This window comes from Ornithorhynchus anatinus, chromosome 20, assembly GCF_004115215.2.
Source record: "Ornithorhynchus anatinus isolate Pmale09 chromosome 20, mOrnAna1.pri.v4, whole genome shotgun sequence".
Taxonomy (NCBI): domain Eukaryota; kingdom Metazoa; phylum Chordata; class Mammalia; order Monotremata; family Ornithorhynchidae; genus Ornithorhynchus; species Ornithorhynchus anatinus.
Window position 1 is genome coordinate 26,720,595 of NC_041747.1, and position 24,464 is coordinate 26,745,058.

At 47.0% G+C, this 24,464-nt stretch overlaps 1 protein-coding gene and 1 long non-coding RNA gene across 3 annotated transcripts in view; one reads left to right on the top strand and one right to left on the bottom strand.

Moving 5' to 3' along the window:
- Positions 1-24,101, bottom strand: part of LOC100081512 (glutamate carboxypeptidase 2-like) — a 40,864-nt gene extending 16,763 nt beyond the window's left edge. The window contains exons 1-10 of one of the 2 annotated variants that reach the window (XM_007668109.3): positions 23,199-24,101; positions 20,803-20,911; positions 19,246-19,432; positions 18,078-18,179; positions 11,002-11,127; positions 9,538-9,724; positions 6,943-7,036; positions 3,501-3,599; positions 1,787-1,872; positions 647-766 (exon numbers count right to left, since the gene is read on the bottom strand). In XM_007668109.3, the coding sequence (XP_007666299.1) occupies positions 647-766; positions 1,787-1,872; positions 3,501-3,599; positions 6,943-7,036; positions 9,538-9,724; positions 11,002-11,127; positions 18,078-18,179; positions 19,246-19,432; positions 20,803-20,911; positions 23,199-23,322 (1,234 nt within the window). In that variant the 5' untranslated portion in view covers positions 23,323-24,101. The remainder of the gene's footprint in view (positions 1-646; positions 767-1,786; positions 1,873-3,500; positions 3,600-6,942; positions 7,037-9,537; positions 9,725-11,001; positions 11,128-18,077; positions 18,180-19,245; positions 19,433-20,802; positions 20,912-23,198) is intronic. The other variant, XM_029048407.2, reaches the window with a different exon arrangement.
- LOC114805898 lies at positions 742-11,822 on the top strand. Its single transcript, XR_003753996.2, has 3 exons — positions 742-828; positions 4,329-4,483; positions 11,619-11,822. It is a non-coding gene; the product is annotated as an uncharacterized LOC114805898 (long non-coding RNA).
- Positions 24,102-24,464: the final 363 nt, after the last annotated feature.

The window sequence follows — 24,464 nt, forward strand, 5'->3', positions numbered from 1 at the left end:
GACATATAATCAGGAGGACTAATTCTCTGGAGAAGACACTAATGCTAGAAAAAGTCCAGGGAAAATGTGGAAGAGGCAGATCAGCAGCTAGATGGATAGAGACCATAATAACGATAATGGAAGAACCAACAGAAGGGTTGCGGATTATGGCAGAGGACAGGATGTTCTGGAGAAAGTACATCCTTGAAGTCGCTATGAATCGGAAATGACTCGACATTTAATAATAATAATAATAATTATCCTGCTACTGGGGGATTTCCTCCATGACTCTAAAAACAAAGTCAAACGCAAGTGAGAACCCCCAATGATTAACTTGCATTTATCCCTGGGCTTAGCGTAGAGGTGCTTAATAGAGAGCACTTTAAAGAAGTTTGATTTTTAAATGCTTTGGCCATTCTGATTGGGCAATGGGGTTTAAAAAGTGTCCCTCTTTATGGCCACGTAGGGTGAAAGAGGTTCTTTTAAATGACACACACAGTTAGAAGCTCACTATTAGCAACACCAGCTTGAACTAATTTAATGAAAACCTTCTCTCCTTCTCCACATACTTTCTACACAAATGTAGAATCTCGATCTACAGACTTGTCATCTTCAAGACCACACTGATTGCTTTTCTTTCTGCTTCTTTTCTCTTCAGTTACAATACCTTCCTTCTTCAGTTTCCCCAGACTCCTGACAATCTCATGGACGACAGCGGCTCCACTCTGAGGGTCAATGCCTCCGAACACCCACGAGTCCCGATGACCTCCCAGAATGACGTACCTGTCTGGGAAGAACCATTACAGAAGACTATAAAATGCACATGTCATCTCTCTGTTCTCGTTCCAGGTCAGAGGTTTCTCAATTTTCTTTTTTTTCCCACACGTGGCCTAGAAATTCCCTTAGCCGTAATACAATATCCATTGACCCCTCAAGCCCCTCTTTAGAGCAAATTTAGGTGGCCTCTTCGGAATACATTAAAAAGCGGTTTAGGTATGTTTAGCAAGTATTTCAGGCCACATTAGTGCCAAAGACTAAATGGAACACTTCTAATGCCCGTGTTACTTAAGCTGAGAGCATTTTTTTTTAACTTTAGTAAATCAATCAATGGTATTTACTGAGCGCTTACTGTGTGCAGAGTACCGTGCTAAGCACTTGGGAAAGTACAACGTAACAGAGTTGGAAGACCTATTCCATGCCCACTATGAGCTTACAGTCTAGAGGGACTACAACTCTCTGAATCATCCCACCGTACCAGTGGAATGACTGTTCTTAATGAGACGGTCCTCCGGTCAGTGAACAAAGGGATTAGTGCAGGGAAATCTTTTGTGCTCCCATGTGACTAACAGCATGGCCTATGAGAAGCAGAGTTGCCCAGTGGCTAGAGGATCAGCCTGGGAGTTAAAGGACCTGGGTTGTAATCCCAGCTCCACCACTTGTCTGCTGTGCAACCTTGGGCAAGTCACTTCACTTCTCTGTGCCTCAGAGAGGCACATCAGTAAAAGGGGAATTTTAATGTGAGTGCCATGGGGGACAGGGTCTGTGTCCAACCCGATTTGCTTGTATCCATCCCAGCTCTTGGTAAGGTGCCTGGCACAAAGTAAGCACTTATTAATATTATTATCATCCCCTAGACTGCAAACTCACTGTGGGCAGGGAACGCATCTATACACTTGGTTATACTGTACTCTCCCAAGTGCGTAGTACAGTGTTCTGCAAACAGTAACTGCTCAATGAGTACAACTAATGGATTGATAGGTACAGTTCCCTCTGCTCTCAAGGATAACAAACTAGGTAAAGGCACTACCTGGTTCCACTGCTCCTCTGAGGGTGCCGATCACATTGTAGATTCTCATCACTTTATTGTTGGTCTGGATGTGCATCTTGACCTTCCTAAAGCAACAGAAAGCAAACATATGGCAAACCACCTACACCCACGCCAAGAAGACTTAAAAGCACTGAACAATTTCTGAAGCCTTCTTTTGGCCGCACTTGCTAACTATCTGTCCCCAAAGATCAATGGCGCATGGTCAAATTTAAATGGTCAAGCATTGCTGGCTCCAAACCAATAAGTTTTAGTCGAATGAAGACCCTCACTCTTTGAAACGGCGAGTTTCTAACTTCGGACCGAAAAAAAAGGAAAAAGCATACTTTGGAATGAAGGCTCACAAGTAGAATTAACCATCAACCTGCAAACCAATTATCTGAGCCTCGCATTCAGGTTTATTTTTATACTGCCGGTCAGTTCTTCCATTTTGCAAGTTTTCGCTTGACATTTGCCGAAGGACACTGTTAGGGAATTAGGGAATGCTCTTCTGACAACACCCTTCTAGATGAATATAATGCACTGCGAGAACGGTTGTGTGTCAAGAAGCATGTTCTATGGGGTATATTTTCCTCAGTGCAGGGCTTGTCAGGGACATTACCTCTGGGACAGAATAGGAAAACTGAACACGCTCATCTAAGTTACAGGACACCTTTTGGTTTAAGTGAGCACCTGAATTGAAAAATAAACAAAGATTTGAGTGATCTCCCTAGAGAACAATAGTCGCTTTGGTTTGAGAAGGGCAAAACACACGGTGAGATTAAAGGTGTCATTTTCCGGATACCCAATCAATCACTCGTATTTGCCGAGCACTTACTGTGTGCAGAGCACTGTACTAAGCGCTTGGGAGAATACAACACAACAGTATAACAGAGACATTCCCTGCACGAAACAAGATTACGGTCAACAGGGGGAGCCTACAGTCTATCTTCAACGACAGACCTTATTTCTTGCATGACCATTCCAATCAAAGCAGCATTTACAAAAGGACGCATTTTGATTTCGTGCTCCCACAGCTAAAACGGAAAATTACAAATCCGAATGAAAGCCTCCCAGCTCTGACACCTGTTTGCCTTGTGACCTTGAGCAAATCATTTAACGTCTCCGTGCCTCAGTTCCCGTATCTGTTAAATGGGGATTAAGACTGTCGGCCCCATGTGAGACATGGACTGTGCCCAACCTAAGTAGCCTGTATCTATCCCAGTGCTTAGTAGAGTGCCTGTCAGATAGAAAGTACTCAACAAATACCATTAACAAAAATAAAAATAAACCACTGAAAGTACCCATCGGAGCTGCTGGTAGGCTGCCAATTGGGTTTTATTTTTGTTTTAGGGTATTTGTTAAGCACTGCTATGTTCCAGGCACTGTACTAAGTGCTGGTGCGGATAGAAGCTAATCAGGCTGATTACAGTCCCCGTCCCATACGGCGCTTACAGTCTTTATCCCCATTTTACAGAGGAGGTAACTGAGGTCTATGAATCAGAAACGACTCGACGGGCACTTAATAATAATATACTGAGGCCCAGAGAAATAAAGTGACTTGCCCGAGGTCCCACAGCAGACAAACGACAGAGCCAGGACTACGATCCAGGTCCTTCTGATTCCCAGGCCCGTGCTCTATCCCCATTTGTCATTTCTTTGGATACATTTTCCTGGGGGATGAACGAAAAAGCCAAGCAGAGTTTGGCGAGCTCACCGGGAAGAGTAGTTTGCAGTGAAACCAGGGCCAAGATTATAGGATACGTTGAGGCTTCCTTTCCAGCTCTTCTCTGGAGGGGGAGAGCCGCCCATGTTCCTGTTATGGATACAGAAATATTGACTGATGAGAGAAGTCATTGGGTGGGTGGGCTTTCTGGGAAGCCAACTAGGATCATCCAGATTGGGGAATTGATTTTCTTCACTTTGCTATATATTTAAGTCATTGTCTTTGCGATCAACCAATAAAGAAGGATTGATTAAAATCTTAGCTGAGCAAGGCACTAGGTCAACTCCCTCGAGAAAAAAATAGAGATTTTTTTCCACAAAAAGGGTTTGGTTTGGGGTCGGGGGAGTCAAATCCCAGGGAATATTTCAAACCGGGGACTGGAGAAGAAAAAAGCCATTCTGACTGTATTGAGGCAGATAATGAGAATTCCAGGGAACACAGCATGAGACAGCAGGAGCAGCTGGGAAGAAAATGTCTTTCCCAGAAAGTCAGGCTCAGAGACACAACAGAGTTATTTTCTCTTATCACCTTCCCCGGTGGCTACTGCTCTTTGCTCTACCGGGAGAAAAGCTCAGCACCAGTGTACGTTTCTCTTTATGTGTGTGTTCTTGAATGGAGGTACTGGGAGAGGTGGAGAGGAGAAGCCTGGGTGCGAGGGGTGGGAAATACACGAAGGAGGGTAGGGCTTCAGGGGTCGCCTGAAGTTTCTGGAAAATGAAACAGAAAATTGAAAATTTGACTGGTTTGAATACAACACAGTCTTGGGCAGCATCCTATACTGGAAAAAAATTCAATCTGGATCCTCTCATCTGCTACTAGGAAGAACTGCATCCTCATTGACATGCTGCGGAACCCAAGAATGGGGAGCATGGCAGGTGCCAGTGAAGGTTAAAGAGGAATACAGGGAGCCCAATCTCTTTGGATATTGGCCAGGGTCACCACCTGGGAAGGCTGTGTGTCTGGCAACAAGAATAGTAAGTACATCATTTCTCCTGGTCTCTTACCAGCCAATAAGCTCATATCTTACACTTATGGACAGTGACTTGTCCAACGGGAGTGGGCGTAGGTGGGATATCTGCCTCCAAAATAAGTGTTAGTTTTGTTTGTTTTATGGTACTTGTTACTATGTGTCAAACACTGTTCTAAGCGCTGAGGTAGGTACAAGTTAATTAGGTCGGATGCAGTCCCTAGGGAGAATATGTATTGAACCCCCATTTTACAGTGGAGGGAATTAAGGCACAGAGAAGCGAAGTGACTTGCCCATGGTCACACAGCAAGCAACTGGCAGAGCCAGGATTATAACCGAGATCTTCCGACTCCCAGGTCTGTGATCTTTCCACTAGACCACGCTGCTTCTCTAAAACAATTGGCTGGAAGACCAGATGATGGTTTAGGCTGGGTTGGGAGATGGTGGGGGAAGGGGAGAGAAGAACGGAGAAATAAACGGGTGCTTTGTGAGTCTCGCCGGCACTAATTGCTTGAAGGATTCCCACTCCTCCGTTCCTACTCCCTCAGCTGATTCCTTTTCTCTGCCCATTGGTCCAAAATTGAATTCGGCAGCCACGATCCTGGACAGATTCCAAAAAAGTGAAGCCTCCCAGAAGCGGCAGAGGGTTGGGAGTCTAGAGACCTGATTTCTAGTCTCTGCTCCATCACTTACCTGCTCTGTGACCTCGGGCGATTCACTTAGCCTCTCTCTGCTTCAGTTTCTTCACCTATAAAATGGGTATAAAATACCTGTCTTCCTCCCTCTTTGACAGTGACCCCATGTGGGACAGGGATTGTGTCCAATCTAACTATCTTGTATCTACCCCAGCATTTAGCACAGTGCTTGGCAAATAGTAAGCTCTTAATAAATACCAATAATATGACTTTAGTATTATTAATGCAGTGGAATTCCCAGTTCCTCTATTAATGCTTTCATCTTAAATAGAAAACTTCCTTTGGAGAAATTCCCACATCTTGTTTACAATTTTTGAAATACCAGATACAGCATCTGCTAAGCAGCAAGGACTTGGGCAGAAGTAACTTCTAGCAATCTTAAGAAGCAGAACGACAGCTCACAGAAAGCAGAAAAACATCCCCATGAAATCACTATTCTATTCAATTTCTATTTTGCTCAAAGCCAAAATGTGACACAAACTCAGCTGAAGGGACAAAACAAATTTGTTTTCAACGAACAGTGCCCTTCCTCTTGCCAGACATTCTAAGACAGCAGATGTTACATTGAATCTAGATGCTGAAGCAGTGGGGTTGGGGTGCAGGGGGGTGGCATTTCAATTTCATTGCTTTTCTTTACGGTAAGATGTTGACATGAACTAAATACTTCAAGAGGTGTTAGAAATGCCCACTCCTGAAGCTGAAACATAGTTACACTATTTTAAAATAACTAGTAGAAAAATATAAGGAGGTCTTTGCTTTACATAGTCTTTTAATAGTATTGGATAAGTGCTTACTATGTGCCAGGCACTGTACTAAGCACTGGGGTAGATTCAAGCGAATCAGATTGGACATAGTCCATGTCCCACAAGGGGCTCAAAATCTTAATCCTGATTTTACAGATGAGGCAACTAAGACACAGAGAAGTGAAGTGACTTGCTCAAAGTCACACAGCAAGCAAGTGGCAGGGTCAGGATCAGAACCCAGGTCCTCGGGGGGGTTCAGAATTTCGGAAGATAAACTGGGGAGAGAAGGGCGATTATGAACTGGGGAGAGAAGGGCTCGAGACAGAAACATCAGCGGTGATGAAACAATGAAACAATAAGCCACTAAAACAGGATAAAAGAAAAATATACAAAATTCAAGCGTGTTTAGTAGAGTGTTCCTAGAGAGATGGGTCGATCCGTGTCGTGAGAGGCAATGGTGCCTAATGAAAAGAGCTTGGAACAATTGTTCTGCACCTCTATGGCTTTGTTGAGGGTGCAAGTTGAAACCAAGAGAATTATAAATTTGTTGGGCATCCAGTGTGAAAGTTGGAATTCAGTCCACTCTGTATTCCTGCCAAAAACCCACTGTATCCTTAAGTAAAACTTGTAAGAATAATAATGATAATACTAGAGGTATTTGTTAAACACTTACTATGTGCCAAACACTGTTCTAAGCACCGTGGAAGATACAATAGAATCAGGTCAGACACAGTCCCTGTCCCACTCAGGGCTCACAATCTAAATAGGAGGGGGAAGAGGTACTGAATTCCCATTTCACGGAGGAGTGAACTGAGGCACAGAGAAGTGAAGTGACTTGCCCACTGTCACAAAGCATACAAGTGGAGAAGCCGGAATTAGAACCCAGGACCTTCTGACTCCCAAGCCTAAGATCTATCCATTAGGCCACATTGCTTCTTGTGTTTGAGTAATCCAAATTGTGTCCCTTTCCCCTTTTTTAGACATTTTAAACATTCCATATGAGTTTCATCCTGTTTCCCCATACTTACTCCAGAAGTTTCTGGGCATCATGGTATCCAATCGGATGAACAGGTATTCGGGGGAGCCCAACAGCCTCTGCCAATTCATACCTAAAGGCGTATTCTGGAAAAGGAAGACAAATTTACCTTGTTTTAATCGAAGGATAATCAGTGCTAGTCAAACAATTCTCTATGAAATCAATCCACCATTTATATTTACTGAACTCCTACAAAATGAGGAGCACTGTACTAATTGCTTGGGAGAGTTCAACAGTCACAGAACTGTCGAGAAGCAGCGTAGACTAATGGAAAGAGCAGAGGCCAAGGAGTCAGTGGACCTGGTTTCTACACCTGGCTCCACCACTTGTGTGCTGGGTGACCTCGGGCAAGACACTTCACCTCTCTGTGCCTCAGTTTTCTCATCTGTAAAATAGGGATTAAGACTGTGAGCCCCACGTGGGATGTGGACTGAGCCTCAACCTGATTACCTTGTATCTACCTCAGCTCTTAGAACAGTCCCTGGCACATCGTAAATGTTTGACAAATACCATTTAACAAAAAGACATTCATTCCAGGCCTCAAGGAGTTTGGAGTTTGTACTCAATAAATGAATCAAAGGCATTTATTAAGCACTTATTATGGGCAGGGCTGAGTACTAAGTGCTTAGGAGGGTTCAAAAGAATTAGCAGACAGGTTCTGTGTTCACAGAGAGGGTAGAGCCTAGAAGAGGAGACAGGTATTAATATGACTGCACAAATTATGGATAATGTACCTAAGTGTTGTGGGGCTGAGAGCGGGGTGAACATCAAGGTCTTAAAATGAACGGAACCAAGTCCACAGGAGAGGCAGAAGGGAGAGGGAGTTGGGGAAAAAGAGGCCTTCTGGAGGAGACATGATTTTAATACGACTTTGAAACTTGGGAGAGTGGTGGTTTGGCGTATCTGGTGTATATGGAGGGGGAGGGAGTTCCAGGCCCGAGGGAGGATGTGGGAAAGGGGTTGGCGGCAAGATAGACGAGATCGAGATCCAGGGAGCAAGCAGGCACTAGGGGAGCAAAGTGTGTAGGCTGCGGTACGTTGGAAATCGGGAAGGTGAAGTGGGAGGGGGCGAGCTCACTGAATGCTTTAAAGTCCGCGGTGAGGAGTTTCTGGTTAGTGAACATCTCTTGCTGGGTCTCTGGAGGACAGAGATACAACTATTCTTTTTGCCCCAGCAGGGAGCTCAGTATCGCTAGTAGAAATCAGTCTCAGCAGAAATAGTTCACGAGAGAAACTAGGATTTGTGGGAAGGGCTTTTTTATTGTTTGAGGAATCATGAATTTGGCATTATCCAAATCCAAAACAGCCCACAGTCATGACTTAAGCAGACTTCCCGGGAATGAGGGGTAATAACAAGGGACCAGTCAGGGTTTCTTTTTCTGGCTAGGATCCTAGAACAACAAACAGCTAACATTTCCCCAAGGTTTTCCATAGATGCCAGAAAAACCAAGATCTCAGGCAAGCAAAGGGCCTGAGAAGCTGCGTGGCCTAGTGGAAAGAGCCCGGGGCTAGGAGTCAGAGGACCTGGGTTCTAATCCTAACTCTACCAATTGCTTGCTTGTGACTTGGGGCAAGTCACTTCTCTGTGGCTCAGCTTCCTCAACTGTAAAATGGGGATTAAATCCTACTGCCTCCTACCTAGACTGTGAGCCCCATGTGGGACAGGCACTGTGTTCACCCGGATACACAGGTTGGAACAATGCTTGACACACAGTCAGTGCTTAACAAATACCATTAAAAAAAAGGGGTGAAAGAAGGACAAGTTTGTCATAGGACAAGCGAAAGAGCAGGAAAAAGGCTCTGACTCAGATGCTCAAACCCCAAATTCTAGTTGGATGGCATTCTTGGACATTTTATCTGTATGCTGTGGACCTTTAGAATCCACATCTTCCAGGCAAGATTAGTAGGGTCCAGGGAAGAAAGAGGTTGCTTTTGTTTCATTCATTCATTCAATCATATTTATTGAGCCACTTACTGTGTGCAAAGCACTGAACTAAACCTCGGGAGACTACAACAATAAACAGACCCAATCCCTGCCCACAATGAGTTTATAACAATAATAATAATGCTGGTTTTTGTTAAGCGCTTACTATGTGCAGAGCACTGTTCTAAGCGCTGGGGTAGATACAGGGGAATGAGGTTGTCCCACGTGAGGCTCAAAGTCTTAATCCCCACTTGACAGATGAGTTAACTGAGGCACAGAGAAGGTAAGTGACTTGCCCACAGTCACACAGCTGACAAGTGGCAGAGCCGGAATTCGAACCATCACTTCTGACTCCCAAGCCCATGCTCTTTCCACTGAGTCACGCTGCTTTATACTCTAGAGGGGGAGACAGACATTAATGTATATGAATAAATTTCAGATGTGTACACAAGTGCTGTGGGGCCGGGAGAGGGGATGAATAAAGGGGGCCAGTCAGGGTGACACAGAAGGGAGTGGGAGAAGAGGAAAGGAGGGCTTGGAGAAGGCCTCTCGGAAGAGATGGGCCTCCAATAAGGCTCTGAAGCGGGAGAGAGTAGTTAATTGCCTGTCCGTTGCTTCCATTTCATGGGGCTCTTGAGACGCGGTCACCTGAGGATCACTCACCAGTAGCTGGGTAACCTGGTGTGAGGGGATCCCCAGCGCCGTTGAGATTTAGCACATTGCCACGCTGGGCCCCTCCCCCGGGGAGATTCCACCCCTTCGGGTAGGGCTCGACGCCAGGGGCACAGTAGTCAGCTGGGTCCGAGTACAGGATGACGCCAATGGCTCCCGCCAGCTGGGCATTCTTCACCTGGAAAAAAAAACAGGCAACCGCTCTCACTCCAACTCGGGAGAGCCAAATCCCTCCACATAAAGGCCGGATGCTGCCAGAAAGTGTGCAATACTCCATCAGCATTCTTTCTATCTGGGAACCTACGAAGTCACCGTTTCCTGTTGGAATTCTAGAATGTCAACCTGAGAAATCTGACGCCACTGTGTCCATCACTAGTTTGTTTGTCCCCCACTGAGAATCCCAAGACAAGCAGTGGGCTGGAGCAGACACCTGAACCACCCATGCCAAATCTGATTATCCCCGGCTCCCAAATCCTCTCTGCAAAATAAAGCATCCAGGTCATATTGTACTCTCACAAGCGCTGAGTCCAGTGCTCTGCACTCTTCAATCACACATTCATTCATTCAATCATATTTATTGAGCGCTTACTGTATGCAGAGCACTGAACTAAGAGCTTGGAAAGTACAATTCAGCAATCAAGAGAGATGATCCCTGACCACAACGGGCTTACAGTCTAGAATTGGGGGAGACAGGCATCAAAACAAGTAAACAGACATCAATAGCATCAATATAAATAGGTAGAATTATAGATATATACACATCAAAACAAGTAAACAGGCATTAATATAAATAAACAACTATAGATATGTTCCTATATATGCAAGTGCTGTTGGGGGGGTAGAGCAAAGGGAACGAGTTGGGGTGATTGCGGGGGGGGGGGGGAGTTGAGGATAAGGGGGGCTTCCCCGCCAAGTAAGCACTCAATAACAGTAAGCGCTGAATAAATATGACTGAATGGGGATGACCAGTTGATAACACGTATTTGAGCCTTTCAATTCCGGAACATCCAAGTTCAAAAAATTCTGCCACAGCTCCCTCTGTTACCGCTCAAGGAACAACTGATTCTTCAGAGAGCATGTTTCATATCACTAACCATTGATCACTCCCGCTAATGTACCAAAAACCACTAATGAAAGGGAGACAATGTGGCCTCGTGGAAAGATCAAGGTAGTGGGAGTCAGGAGATCTGAATTCTAAGCCCAGCTCTGCCACTAATCTGCTATATGACCTTGGGCATCTCACTTCAGTTTTCTCACCTGTAAAAATGGGAAAACAATATACTGTGAGCCAGCTGTGGGAGACTGACTCGGTTCAATCTGACAATCTTGTCTCCTCCCCAGTGCTTAGCACAAAAGACTTCATAAATATAATTACTACGAGGCCACTAACTGAAACGAGCATAGGTAGAGGAATCATCATATGAAATGAGCAGAGGTGTTGAGATGTGGCTTTACCTTATTGCCTCTGAAAATTTTCCCATATCTAGCGATTACAATCTTCCCAGTACAATTGATTCCCAAATCCCGCTCCAGCTTGAAGAAATCTTGAGTCCGGCCATAGTTCACGTACACCAAATCCCCCTGTTGGAAAACAGAAATTACTTGCAGCACAGCAAGCGAAGGAAACTTCTGGCGGGCCCCCTATAACTGAAACCCCTCTGAAAGGGGAAGTTTGGAGAATTGATCCAAGAAGGATGGAAGTGGACAGGAGATTCAGGGAAGAAGCAGGGAAGTGAACACTGTGGGAGCTGGCAAAATACAGAGCAGAACAATAAATGCCCCCACGACTGGCTTCCCTTCATCCGTGGATGCTACAGAGACATCTGGCAGAACGCACCCAGGTAACAATTTTGAGGAATCGTATGGAACATGGATGACTTAACTCACAGCTCTTTTTCCAAGGTGTTTGGAAGAGCGAATGAAAAACGCCTTTCACTGTACTAGCGCTTGGCATCAATTTCGGGGTCTCACCCAGAAGCGACGCAACCGGGGAATGTGATGACACTGGAATAGAGTGATTAGAATTCCCGACTCGTGTTAATTTCCTGTTTCCTTCTATTTTGCACTCAAAGGCTTTGCTGATGTTCCAGCTAAATTCCTAAAGACAGATGCTACGAGTAGCCTGCAATTTGACAACTGCAATCATAATGAAATTCATTCTTCCTCGTTGGAAATGGGCTTTTCGTGGGACAGGACGCAGAGGCATATGCTCTTAGAATGCCTGAATGTTCTCTGATAGTGCAAGCAGAAATGATAACTGTGGTATTTCTTAAGTATTTGATATGTATCAAGCACTGCACTAAGCACTGGGGTGGAGACAAGATAATCTGGTGGTTCTAAGTCCCTCCGTCACAGAGGGCTCCAGGAGGGTTTTTTTTTTTAATTAAGGTATTTATCAAGCCTTGTCATACTGTACTCTCCCAAGTGCTGTTAACAGTGCTCTGCACAAAGAAAGCGCTCGATAAACAGGCTGACTGACTGCCTGTCTGACAAGCACTGGGGTGAATACAACCCAAACCGATCCATATTTGACCACTTACTCTGTTAAGAGCACCATACTCAGCATTTGGGAGAGTAAACTAGGGTTTGTAGACAAGACCTTGGTGCTCAAGGAGCTAACAGTCTACCCTCTAATCTTTCCCAGTGCTTACCACAGCGCACTGCACATTTTCGGGGCTTAGTAAATGCTATGACTCCTCCTAATATCCTTGTTGAATTACTACCGTGTACAGTGGAAAACTCAACATCCTCCACAGGTTCCAGACCAGATCTATGGTGTTACATGGACTCCTCCAATCCCCCCTCTGTGCCAGCAGTCACCTTCCCCGTCTGTAGGCTTTGCCCCGGCTGGGGACAATAAATTGCTTCTGTAGCGCTGGTCATAAATGTTGCAGATAGCCAAGGTTCCTGTTGATTCGGTTCACCACAATACATCACATGAGCTTTCAAATAACAACCTCTTAACTGTTGGCTCATATACAATTTGTAGTCCATTCTAAGAAGCAATCAGAGGACCTGAGTTCTAATCTCAGTTCTGGCACCTGCCTGCCGTGTGACCATGGCCAAGTCACTTAACTTCTCTGTCTCTCAGTTGCCTCGTCGCAAAATGGAGATGAAATACCTGTTCTCCCTCCCTCTTAGACCGGGCACCCACGTGGGACAGGGACTGAATCCAATCAGTAAATATTATATCTACCCCAGGACTTCGTATACATAGTAAGTACTTAACAAATGCCACAATTATTATTGTTGATACTATCTAAGTTCATCCCTATTGTGTTTCTTTAGTTCCAACTATGCTTAGCTAGACATCCCCATTTTACATCTGGGGTGACTAGAACATAAATCGATCAGCTTGGCTTCAATCCTTACGTGGAGAAGCAGCAAGGCCTAATGGATAGAGTAATAATAATGTTGGTATTTGTTAAGCGCTTACTATGTGCAGAGCACTGTTCTACGTGCTGGGATAGATACAGGCTAATCAGGTTGACCCACGTGGAGCTCACAGTCTTAATCCCCGTTTGACAGATGAGGTAACTGAGGCACAGAGAAGTTAAGTGACTTGCCCACAGTCACACAGCTGACAAGTCCCAGAGTACAGGCCTGGGAGTTAGGACCTGGGTTCTGATCCCGGCTCCACCATTTGTCTGCTGTGTGACCCTTGGCAAGTCATTTCACTTCTCTGTGCCTCAGTTCCCTCATCTGTGAAATGGGGATTGAGACTGGGACCTCTATGTGGGACGAGGACTGTGTCCAACCCGATTATCCCCGTCTACCCCGACGCTTAGCACAGTACCTGGCACATAATAAGTGTTTAACAAATACCATAATAATAATAATAAAAAGTGGGTTACTCTACACTTGGTCCTCACACACGATTTTTATCAATCAGTGGTATTTATCGTCATTTCATCGGTATTAACTGAGCGCTTGGGAGAATAAAATCCAGTAGAAATGGCAGATACAGTCCCTACCTACAGGAGGTTACAATCCAGAGGGAGAGACGGTCATTGAAATAAATTACAGGGACGTACATAAGTGCTAAGGGGCCGAGGGGGTGGGTGAATATCAGAGAATTTCTCCAAAGTATCAGGATTTAATACCATTTTCTGAGCTCCTGATAACCCTGCACATCCCAACTGGCACTGAAGCTGTGAGAATGGATTTGATCAGGACCTCCTAAGGATAAAACACGCCATCTGACAGCATCAGCACATCGCTTCTCCGATGCCGACGGAGTTTGATTTTGAAATGCTCAGAGGACAAACAGTAGCTGCCTTGTCTCGTTTACACTGCGCTATTGTCCTCCAACGGGGAGCACATACCGCACTGTACTGCGTTATTGCTGCTTTAGGCGGATTCTCTCTCTCGCATTCCCTGCTGGGGAATCTAAAGGATTCAGGGGCAGGGCTGGATTAGTGCTGGGACAGTGCAGAGAAACTATTCCAGCATTTCCAGAGGCCCCTGGCCGGGAGAATCCCGGAGGGCGGGTGGGGCCGGGGAGAGAGGGGAGATGGGGGAAGAGCCACATTTTGGCTCATGTTCCAAAATTCCATTATTCCTTCCACGCTGCTCTAATTTGTTCTGAGCCAAGAAGCCACGCAGATTCAGGTAGGAAAGCACATATATGGAAGCAATGCTAATAATGGTGATATTCGGTAAAGACTTACTACGTGCTCATACACAATTTGTGGTCCATTCTAAGGACCGATCTAAGAACCAATTCTAAGAACCAGTACTATGTACTGTATTAAGCGCTGGGGCAGATACAATTCAACCAGATCAGACCCAGATCCCATCCCACATGGGGTTAACAGTGTAAGGGAGAGGGAGAACAGGTTTTTTATCCTTTTACAGATGAGGAAACTGAGGCACAGAATATTTAAGTGACCAACTTGCCCATGGTCACACAGCAGGCAATAGAGTGGCTGGGATCAGAACCCAGGTCTCCTGACTCTTACTCCTGTGCTCTTTCCATGCTACCTCTCAATCAATTAACGGCATTTATGTATCAAATGCTTGGACGAGCGTAATGTGACAGTCGGTAGACACGTTCCCTGCCCACAACAAGTTTACGGCCTAGAGGTGGTCATATATGATCTACCTTTACATAGCTGTGATTGATTGATTTATTTGTTTATTGACCTGTTTATTGGTCTGTCTCCCCCTCTAAAATGTTAGCTCACTGGGGGAAGGGAATGTGGCTGTTGTACTGTACTCTCCCAAACGCTCAGTACGGTGCTTTGCACACAGTAAGTGCTCAATAAATACGAATGAATGCATCGAATGACTATCTGTCCTAAAGAAAATCCCTCTCCTCACCACTGCCCACCTCCTAAACTCTGGGGACCCCAATTTGGCTTCCAGTCCCCGACACCCATAAACCAGCCCAGACTGAATATTAATCAATCGGTGGCATTTATTGAGCACTTTCAATGTCCACGGCACTGTCCTAAGCGCTTGGGAGAGTGAATACATGTGTGCTCCATGAGGGAGAGGGACTGCATCCGACCTGATCGTCCTAAATTTGCCTCAGCACCTAGAATAGTGCTTGGTACATATGAGCACTTAAATGATGTTTCTGTCCCAGGGTTTAGCACAGTGCTTTAACATATAAGCCATCCTTAATAAATACCCTAATTGTATTAAGGGAATGGTACAATTCCCAGCGAAAATATTTTTTTCATCCCCTAACAGGACACTTAAAAGATAGTGAAATAACCCACTACAGTCTCAATTATATACACATTGAAAGACTGAATGCTGTATTGTACTCCCCAAAGCGCTTAGTACAGCACTCTGCACACAGTAAGTGCTCAATAAATACGGTTGAGTGAATGAATGTATACGACTTGAGATAAACGCCAGCACCTTCTTAAAAAGGGAGAAAAACCTAAAAGGTGTTTACCGGTGATTTCCCCTAATAAAAAGACATTAAGATAGATATTTTTTCAATTTTTTTCTTGAGGAAACCTTCCAACAATTAAAACTTAGAGAATATTCATGGGAAACAAGGATCTTGCCTTTTCTTTTGGAGCCGAGTCTTTCTACCGGACTTAAAGCATGTTGGATTTCGAGTATCTTAAACAAACGGGGCAGGGAATGAAGCGGATGAAGGAGTTTTTCTGGAATGCAATGCAGGAAGACACTCCCAAGCATAACCAGTCCTGCAAGAAGGGTGAGGTCTTCTGACTCACTGAATCGGGGGCCGATTTTTCAACTTTCACTTCCGATACAGAAAACTGGGAGCCCTTGAGCACAAACTCCTCTCTGACTTCTACTGTTTGCCTTAATTCCAGTAAGCGTTTAAAGATTTCAAGACTTCAGTGTTTCTCTTTTTGCACCACCCCACCTCTCATGACTGCCCTTCCTCCTCCAGAGAAACTGGAGGTCTCCACAGATGTGAAGTGAAATGGCTGGAACCCCCTCGGGGCTGCTGTTTTCTCGGGAAAGTCCGGAATTCATTCCACTACCCAGATTCTGTTTGTCTCAAACACTCTGCTATGGAGCCAGTGCATCTTCGTGGCAGAAATCCCCTGAATCTGGATTAGCAGATCGGACGGTGCAAGCTTCCTCTGACTAGTCACATGAACCACACTGGGATGATCCAAATTTTAATTGGAGAAGCAGATCAGCCTCCAATGAGGAAAAGAATTCACAGCTAGAGCAGCCTGCCGAGATGGATATTCCGATCGAGCAATTCGTGTTGCAGCAGCGTGGCTCGGCGGAAAGAGCTCGGGCTTGGGAGTCAGAGGTCATGGGTTCGAATCCCGGCTCTGCTACTTGTCAGCTGGGTGACTGTGGGCAAGTCACTTAACTTCTCTGTGCCTCAGTTACCTCACCTATAAAATGGGGATTACGATTGGGAGCCCCACATGGGACAACCTGATTCCCCTGTGTCTACCCCAGCGCTTAGAACAGTGCTCTGCACATAGTAAGCACTTAACAAATACCAATATTATTATTATTAGTTCCCTCATCTGTAAAATGGGGATTAACTGTGAGCCTCACGTGGGACAATCTGATTACCCTGTATCTACCCCAGAGCTTAGAACAGTGCTCTGCACATAGTAAGCGCTTAACAAACACCAACATCATTATTATTATTATTATTTTCCCACTGTAACCATAGGTCACCGCATCCATTGATTACAATAGGGGTGAGGCTTCACAGCAACAGAGAGTAGATTCAACCCTACAAATGCACGATTAAGAAAAGAGGGGAAAGCCCTGAGGGTCTTGGAAATCAATGTACGCAACACAGCCCGGTGGAGAGAGGGACAAGGAGTGTCTCTGCCACTAGCCTGCTGGGTGACCTTGGCCAAGTCATTAGCCTCTCAGGGCCTCCATTTCCTCATTGTTAAAATGGAGACAAAATTACTTTATCTCGTAGATTGGGAACTCTGTATAAAACAGGGACTGTGATCTGATTATCTTGAAGCTACCCCTTCACGTAGCACAGTCCTTAGCATACAAGTCGTTGAGAGAGCCAGGTGGAAAGAACCCAGTCAGTCAATCGATCGTATTTTCTGAGCACTTACCGTGTGCAGCGCACTGTGCAAACTGCTTGGGAGAGTACCGTACAACAATAAACAGACACTTTCCCTGCCCCAATCTAAAGACCTGAGAGACAGAGGATCTGGTTCTAATCCCAGCCTTCACCTCTTGCCTGCTGGGTGACCTTGGTCGAGTCACTTCACTTCTCTGGGCCTCCGTTTCCTTATCTGTAAAACAGGGATTCAATCCCCGTGCTCACTCCTACTTAGTCTGTGAGGTTCCAGTGGGACAGGGACTGTGTCCACCTTGATCATCTTGAGTCTACCCCAGCACTTAGTAGAGTCCTTGGAAGCGGCGTGGCTTAGTGGAAGGGCACGGGCTTGGGAGTAAAAGGCCGTGGGTTCTAATCTCGACTCCACCACTTGTCAGCTGTGTGACTCTGGGCAAGTCACTTAACTTCTCTGTGCCTCAGTGACCTCATCTGCAAAATGTGGATTAAGACCGTGAGCCCCACGAGGGACAAACCGATCACCTTGTCTCTACTCCAGTTCTTAGCCAAAGTGCTCTGCACACAGTAAGCGCTTAACAAATACCACCATCATCAACACCATCACACAGTAAGCACTTGAGAAATACCACAGTGATTATTATCATCGCCCAGCGACTCCCGGCTCTGCCACTTGTCAGCTGTGTGACTGTGGGCGAGTCACTTAACTTTTCTGTGCCTCAGTCACCTCATCTGTAAAATGGGGATTAACTGTGAGCCTCACGTGGGACACCCTGATTACCCTGTATCTCCCCCAGCGCTTAGAACAGTGCTCTGCACCTAGTAAGCGCTTAACAAATACCAACATTATTATTATCACCCTCCTCCAGCTTCCCAGGATGAACACAGGACCGGGAGCCCTTCCGACTCCTCATCCCACCCCAGAGCGACAGGGTCTGAGCGACCGGAGTCTCTCCGCCAGCCACCCAGCCGCTTCCCACACTGCCCAGGCCTCCCCGACAAGAAGACGAGGCACACGGCTCCTCACCTCGGGCTCGCCTCGCGGGGAAAACGCGCTGAAGGGCGGCACCACGTCAGAGACGTTCTCGTAGCCCTCAGGAGGCGGCTCGAACAAAGACGTGTTGAAGATCTAAAGGACAGTCACATTTCAACCGTCAGTTCCTTGCGGGGAGGGATCGGGTCTTCTAACTCTACTGCACTCTCCCAAGCGCTCAGACCGGTGCTATTTATTGAGCACCTACCGTTGAAGAGTTTAAGACACGCACCCTACTCTCTAGGGTACGATCTAACGGAACAAGCTAAGTGTCAGGAACTAGATCTGAGAAGTGAAGGTTGCTTTTCTTTCTAGCATCTGGTCTATGAGTGGTACTTACTGAGGGCTTAGGGTGTGCAAACCACTGCACTAAGCACTTGGGAGAGTGCAATACAACATTCATTCATTCATTCGATCGCATTTATTGAGAGCTTACTGTGTGCAGAACACTGTACTACGTGCTCGGAAAGTACAATTCAGCAATAAAGAGAGACAATCCCAGCCCACAACGGGCTTAAAGTCTAGAAGGAGGGAGACAGACATAAAACAAGTAAACAGCCATCAATAGCATCGATATAAATAAAATTAGAGATATATACACATCGAAACAAGTAAACAGGCATTAATATAAATATAGAGAATCATAGATATGTACATATACATATATGTATATATATATAAGGGCTTTGGGACGGGGGGTAGAGCAGAGAGAGGGAGTCGGGGCGAGGGGGAGGGCGAGCTGAGGAAAGGGGAGGCTTAGTCTGGGAAGGCCTCTTGGAAGAGGCGAGCCTTCAGTAGGGCTTTGAAGCGGGGGAGTGTGATCGTTGGGCAGATTTGAGGAGGGAGGGCGTTCCAGGCCAGAGGTAGGACGTGGGCCAGGGGCCGACGGCTGGACAGGCGAGGATGAGGCCCAGTGAGAAGCTTAGTGCCAGAGGAGCACGGCGTGCGGGCTGGGATGGGGAAGGAGAGAAGAGTTGGTAGACATGTGCCCTGCTCCCAACAAGTTTACCGTCTAGCCTAACTTCACGATAGATTATTAGTCCAGTTAGCTAGACACGGTGGTTTAAAGTTGGCACTGAAATACTGAAGCAATCCCATTCCCCACTCTCACTAACGTCACGCAGTGTAGACACGGGACTCCCAGAATCTTCCCTTCCCTTACCTCGTTTCCATCTTCGTCGACGATTGCGATGTAGTTGGGATCGGTCTCATTAGGGTGGGATAAGAGGACGTCGTAATGCGCGATCTCAGCTGAATCCAGTCCAAACTCCTTCCACTGGGCTTGGATTTGCTGCGCCAGGAGGAAGTTCTGCTCTGTCCCTGCCAGATGTGGGAGTCGGGTAAAATTGCTGATGGGCAAAAAGGCACAGTCATTAGAAACCCATAGTTGCAACCGCTGTTGGGCTGGATGAGCGCTTCAGAGAACAGGCACCCTCTAAACCCAAGATAATCCGAATTTCAACAAGAAGCCGTACCACTGGCAGCACAAATAAGGTTTTCAGAAGACCAGTAATTGACAAGAGTCAAAATGCAGAATTTTTAACGATCTTTTCAGCTTCTCGGGGGCGGGGGGATCACTCTTCATATGGAATAAACCTTTTTGTTGGCAAGCCCGTGTCACTGACCAGAAGTTCAGCTCTATTTTATGTGGAAAAACAGCTCCATTTGTGAGGCATATTCTATGGCTAAGCCAGTCTTAATTATGATCAAAGTGTTCTCTGGGGGGAAAGGTATTCTGCAAAATGACTCTAAGACCATTCTGACCAACTCAAAGTGAAGCTGAGAATCACAATAGTTAGTCAAGTAATTCTGACTGAAAATAATAACCACAATGGCATTTAAGTGCTTACTATGTACCAAGGCGCTGTTCTAAACGCTAGGCTAGATACAAGATAATCGGGTTGGTCAAAGTCCTTGTCCCATGGGGCTTAAGGTCTTAAGCCCCATTTTACAGATGAGGGAACTGAGGCCCAGAGAAATCAAGTGACTTGCCCAAGGTCACAGAGCAGACAAGCGGCAGAGCTATGATTAGAACTCGTGACCTTCTGCCTCCCAGGCCCATGCTCTACCCACTAGACTGTGAATCAAATATCATAATAAAAATAATACCTAAGGCATAACCTTGTATGTTGTTTAAGCAGTGTGCCCTAATGGAACGAACATGGACCTCGAAGTCACAGGATGTGGGTTCTACTCTCAGCCACCTGTCTACTGTGGGACCTTGGACAAGTCACTTAACTTCTGGGCCTGTTTCCTCATCGGCAAAATGGACTTTAAAGGTTAGGAGTTCAGACACAGTTTCTGTCCCACGTGGGGCTCACAATCTTAGAGGAGGGAGAACAGGTATTGAATTCCCCTTTAACAGATGAAGAAACTGAGGCACAGAGAAGTTGGTGACTTGCCTAAGGTCACACAGCAGATAAGTGGCCACGGCGGGATTAGAATCCAGGCCTCCTGACTCCCAGTCCTGAACTCTTTCTAGACTGTGAGCCCGTGGTTGGGTGGGGATTGTCTCTGTTGCCGAACCGTACTCTCCAAGCGCTTAGTACAGTGTTCTGCACACAGTAAGCACTCAATAAATACGATTGAATGGATGAATTTCCACTGGACCACGCTGTTTCTGATATGCAATTTGCAGATGAAAAATCAAAAGTGAGGCTACCAAAGTCCCCTGTATCCTGACTTTTACTTTTTCTTAAAAAGAGTATGTGGTACCTACTATAGGAACTTCTTGATGTTTTCAGCTTTCATTTCTGCCAGAAATGATTTCTTCATACTTCCCGGGGGACTGACGGTGCTACAATTACTGCTGGGCTTTGTTAACCATCCTGGAAAACAGACCCAAATGTAATAAGGACAGATGCTGGAAAGGAGCACACGGACCTCATTGCGGATTGCTTCGTTCAATCGATCAGCTGGAATTTAACACTTACCGTGTGCAGAGCACTGTATTAAGCACATGGGAGAGCACAGCACAATAATCTAACAGACACATTCCCTGCCCAAGAGCTCTGAACCTCGTCCTACTGATCTTCTCGTGATATTTCCTGATTCTCACCTTTGTCTTGCAATAACAACTTTGACTTGTAAAGCGATTTAAACACCACCCTCTCCTCTAAAGATACGACTTCCTCCTCCAAAGACTCTCTGAGGAATCGGTTCCTCTGAATCAAAGTCTCCTTCTGGGTCTCTCCCTCATTTAAAATGTGGTTTGGGGAGGCAGAAGCCTGCCAAATTGGAAACCAGAGCTTTCCCCTGACAGTCTGACCTCTTTCATTGTTAAATACTTTAGGAAACCATTATTCACCTAAGGGATGCTGTGTGGCTTTTAGGGAACCTTTAGAAAGCCATTTAGAAACGATTCATTTCTGACGAGTAATCACTGGATTATGATCATAATGAGATGGCGACGTAAGGTGGGAGTGGTTTCTACTGTGCTTCTAACTGCAAATGTCACCTAATCCTTCCAAAGGAGGATGCATTTTTCCGGGGAAATGCTGTCACATTTCAATACGTAGGTTGTGAGGGTCAAGATAATTGATTAAAATGCAAAGCCAAAAGCTTTCCCCGTCATGACTGAACTTGAAAGGGGCCAAGATCCTTTCATAAATAATTGTGTTATTTGTAAAATGCTTCCTCTATGCCAAGCACTGGAATAAGCGCTGGGATAGATAAAAGATAATCAGGTCAAATTATTTTATGGGCTCCAAGTCACATTTTATTGACTCCCACACGGGAGGGAAAACGGGGATCTAATCTCCATTTTCCAGGTGAGGAAACTGAAGCGACTCGCTCAAGGTAGCACAGCAGGCAAGTTGCAGAGCTGGGATTAGAACCCAGGTCCTCTGCCTCCCAGGCCTGTGATCTTTCCACTAGGCCATGCTGCTTAACCCCCCAACATCTCCCAAGGCTGCCGCTTTCCAGGTCAGGAGCCTTGACTCTCTCCCTTGATTTTTAGACCAGTGGCCCACAAACTTTTCCTGTTCCTCTTCTCCCACTCCCTTCTGTGTTGCCCTGACTTGTTCCCTTTATTCATCCCCCCTTCCGGCCCCAAAGCACTTATGTACATATCTATCATTTATTTCTTTATATCAACGTCTGTCTCCCCCTCTAGACTGTAAACTCGGTGTGGGCTGGGAATGTGTCTGTTGTATTGTAAAGCGGAGCTCACGAGTAACAATAAGAATAACTGTGCCATTCGTCACGCACTTACTATGTGCCGGGCACTGTACTAAGCGCTTTCTAGCCCAGTGGAAAGGGCAGGGGCCTGGGAGTCACAAGGACTTGATTTCTAATCCCGGCTCTGCCACTTGTCTGCTGTGTGACCACGGGCAAGTCACATCACTTTTCTGAGCCTCTGTTCCCTCATCTCTAAAATGGGGATCAAGACTGTGGGACAACCTGAGGACCCTGTATCTACCCCAGCGCTTAGAACAGTGTTTGGCACATCGTAAGTTCTTAACAAATACCAACATTATTCTTCTTATTAAGAAAATGGGGATGAAGACCGTGAGCCTCACGTGGGACAACCTGATTACCCTGTATCTACCTCAGCCCTTAGAACAGTACTTAACGAATACCAACATTATTATTATGAAAATAGGGATGAAGACTGTGAGCCTCACGTGGGACAACCTGATGACCCTCTATCTACCCCAGCGCTTAGAACAGTGTTTGGCACATCGTAAGTGCTTAACAAATACCAACATTATTCTTCTTATTATGAAAATGGGGATGAAGACCGTGAGCCTCACGTGGGGCAACCTGATTACCCTCTACCTGCCCCGGCGCTCAGAACAGTGCTCGGCACGTAGTATTATTATTAATAAAATGGGGATGAAGACTGTGAGCCTCACGTGGGACAACCTGATGACCCTCTATCTACCCCAGCGCTTAGAACAGTGCTCTGGCACAGAGTAGGCGCTTAACGAATACCATCACTACTATTATTATTATTACAGCGTCGGGGCACTGTAGTAGGCGCTTAAGAAATGCCACGATCCTTATTATTAGAGGAGGCGAAGTTCCTGGGAGGGGGTTAGAGTTGTCCGGGCGCCGAGATGGGGTGGGGACCCCCGTGGGAACCTCCTCCCCGCCCCTCCCCGGCCGTCCTACCGATCAGGAAACCCAGCAGGAGGAGGAGGAGGAGGAAGAGGAGGATGGAGAGGGCGAGCGGAGCCGGGGACCTGCCACCCCGCCGCAGGATGGGCTCCGTGCGCTCCTGGAGCAGAGTCCACATCCTCGGGTACCGGGATGCTCGGGCTCCGGGATGCTCGGGCTCCGGGATGCTCGGGTACCGGGATGCTCGGACTCCGGGATGCTCGTGCTCCGGGATGTTCGTGCACTGAGCTTCGAGTGCACCGGGATGCTCGGGCTCCGGGATGCTCGTGCCCCGGGCTTCGAGTGCACCGGGATGCTCGTGCCCCGGGATGCTCCTACTCCGGGATGCTCGGGCACCGGGCTCCTCGGGCACTAGGATGCTCGTGCACCGCGCTGCTCGTCCTCCGGGATGCTCGGGCACCGGGATGCTCGTACCCCGGGATGCTCGTGCTCCGGGATGTTCGTGCACTGAGCTTCGAGTGCACCGGGATGCTCGGGCTCCGGGATGCTCGTGCCCCGGGATGCTCCTACTCCGGGATGCTCGGGCACCGGGCTCCTCGGGCACTAGGATGCTCGTGCACCGCGCTGCTCGTCCTCCGGGATGCTCGGGCACCGGGATGCTCGTACCCCGGGATGCTCGTGCTCCGGGATGTTCGTGCACTGAGCTTCGAGTGCACCGGGATGCTCGGGCTCCGGGATGCTCGTGCCCCGGGATGCTCCTACTCCGGGATGCTCGGGCACCGGGCTCCTCGGGCACTAGGATGCTCGTGCACCGCGCTGCTCGTCCTCCGGGATGCTCGTGCACCGGGCTCCTCGGGCCCTGGGGTGCTCGTGCACCGGGAAGCGCGTGCCCCCGCAATGCTCGTGCACCGGGCTCCTCGTGCACCGGGCTCCTCGTGCCCCGGGATGCGCGTGCCCCGGGATGCTCGTGCACCGGAATCCACGGGCCCCACGAACCCCCGGGGGCCCCGAGCGCCGCAAGCCTGCGCCTGCGCGCTCCCGCGCCCCGCCCCCTCTTCTCTCCGCCCCCTCCCTCCCCCCCAGCTGCTCCAGGGGGACCCAAGTCATTTATTTTATTATTATGATGATTAGATTTCATTCCATTGTATTTATTGAGCACTCGCTGGGTGCAGAGCCCCGAAGCCTAGCGGGGAAGATAAGACTAAAGTTTCCCTTGGGAGACGCTGCTGCACCCAGTAAGTCCTCGATAAATACCATCGATTAAAAAACTGGGCTGCCACGGATGCCCAAGTTCATTCCTTCATTCAGTTGTATTTATTG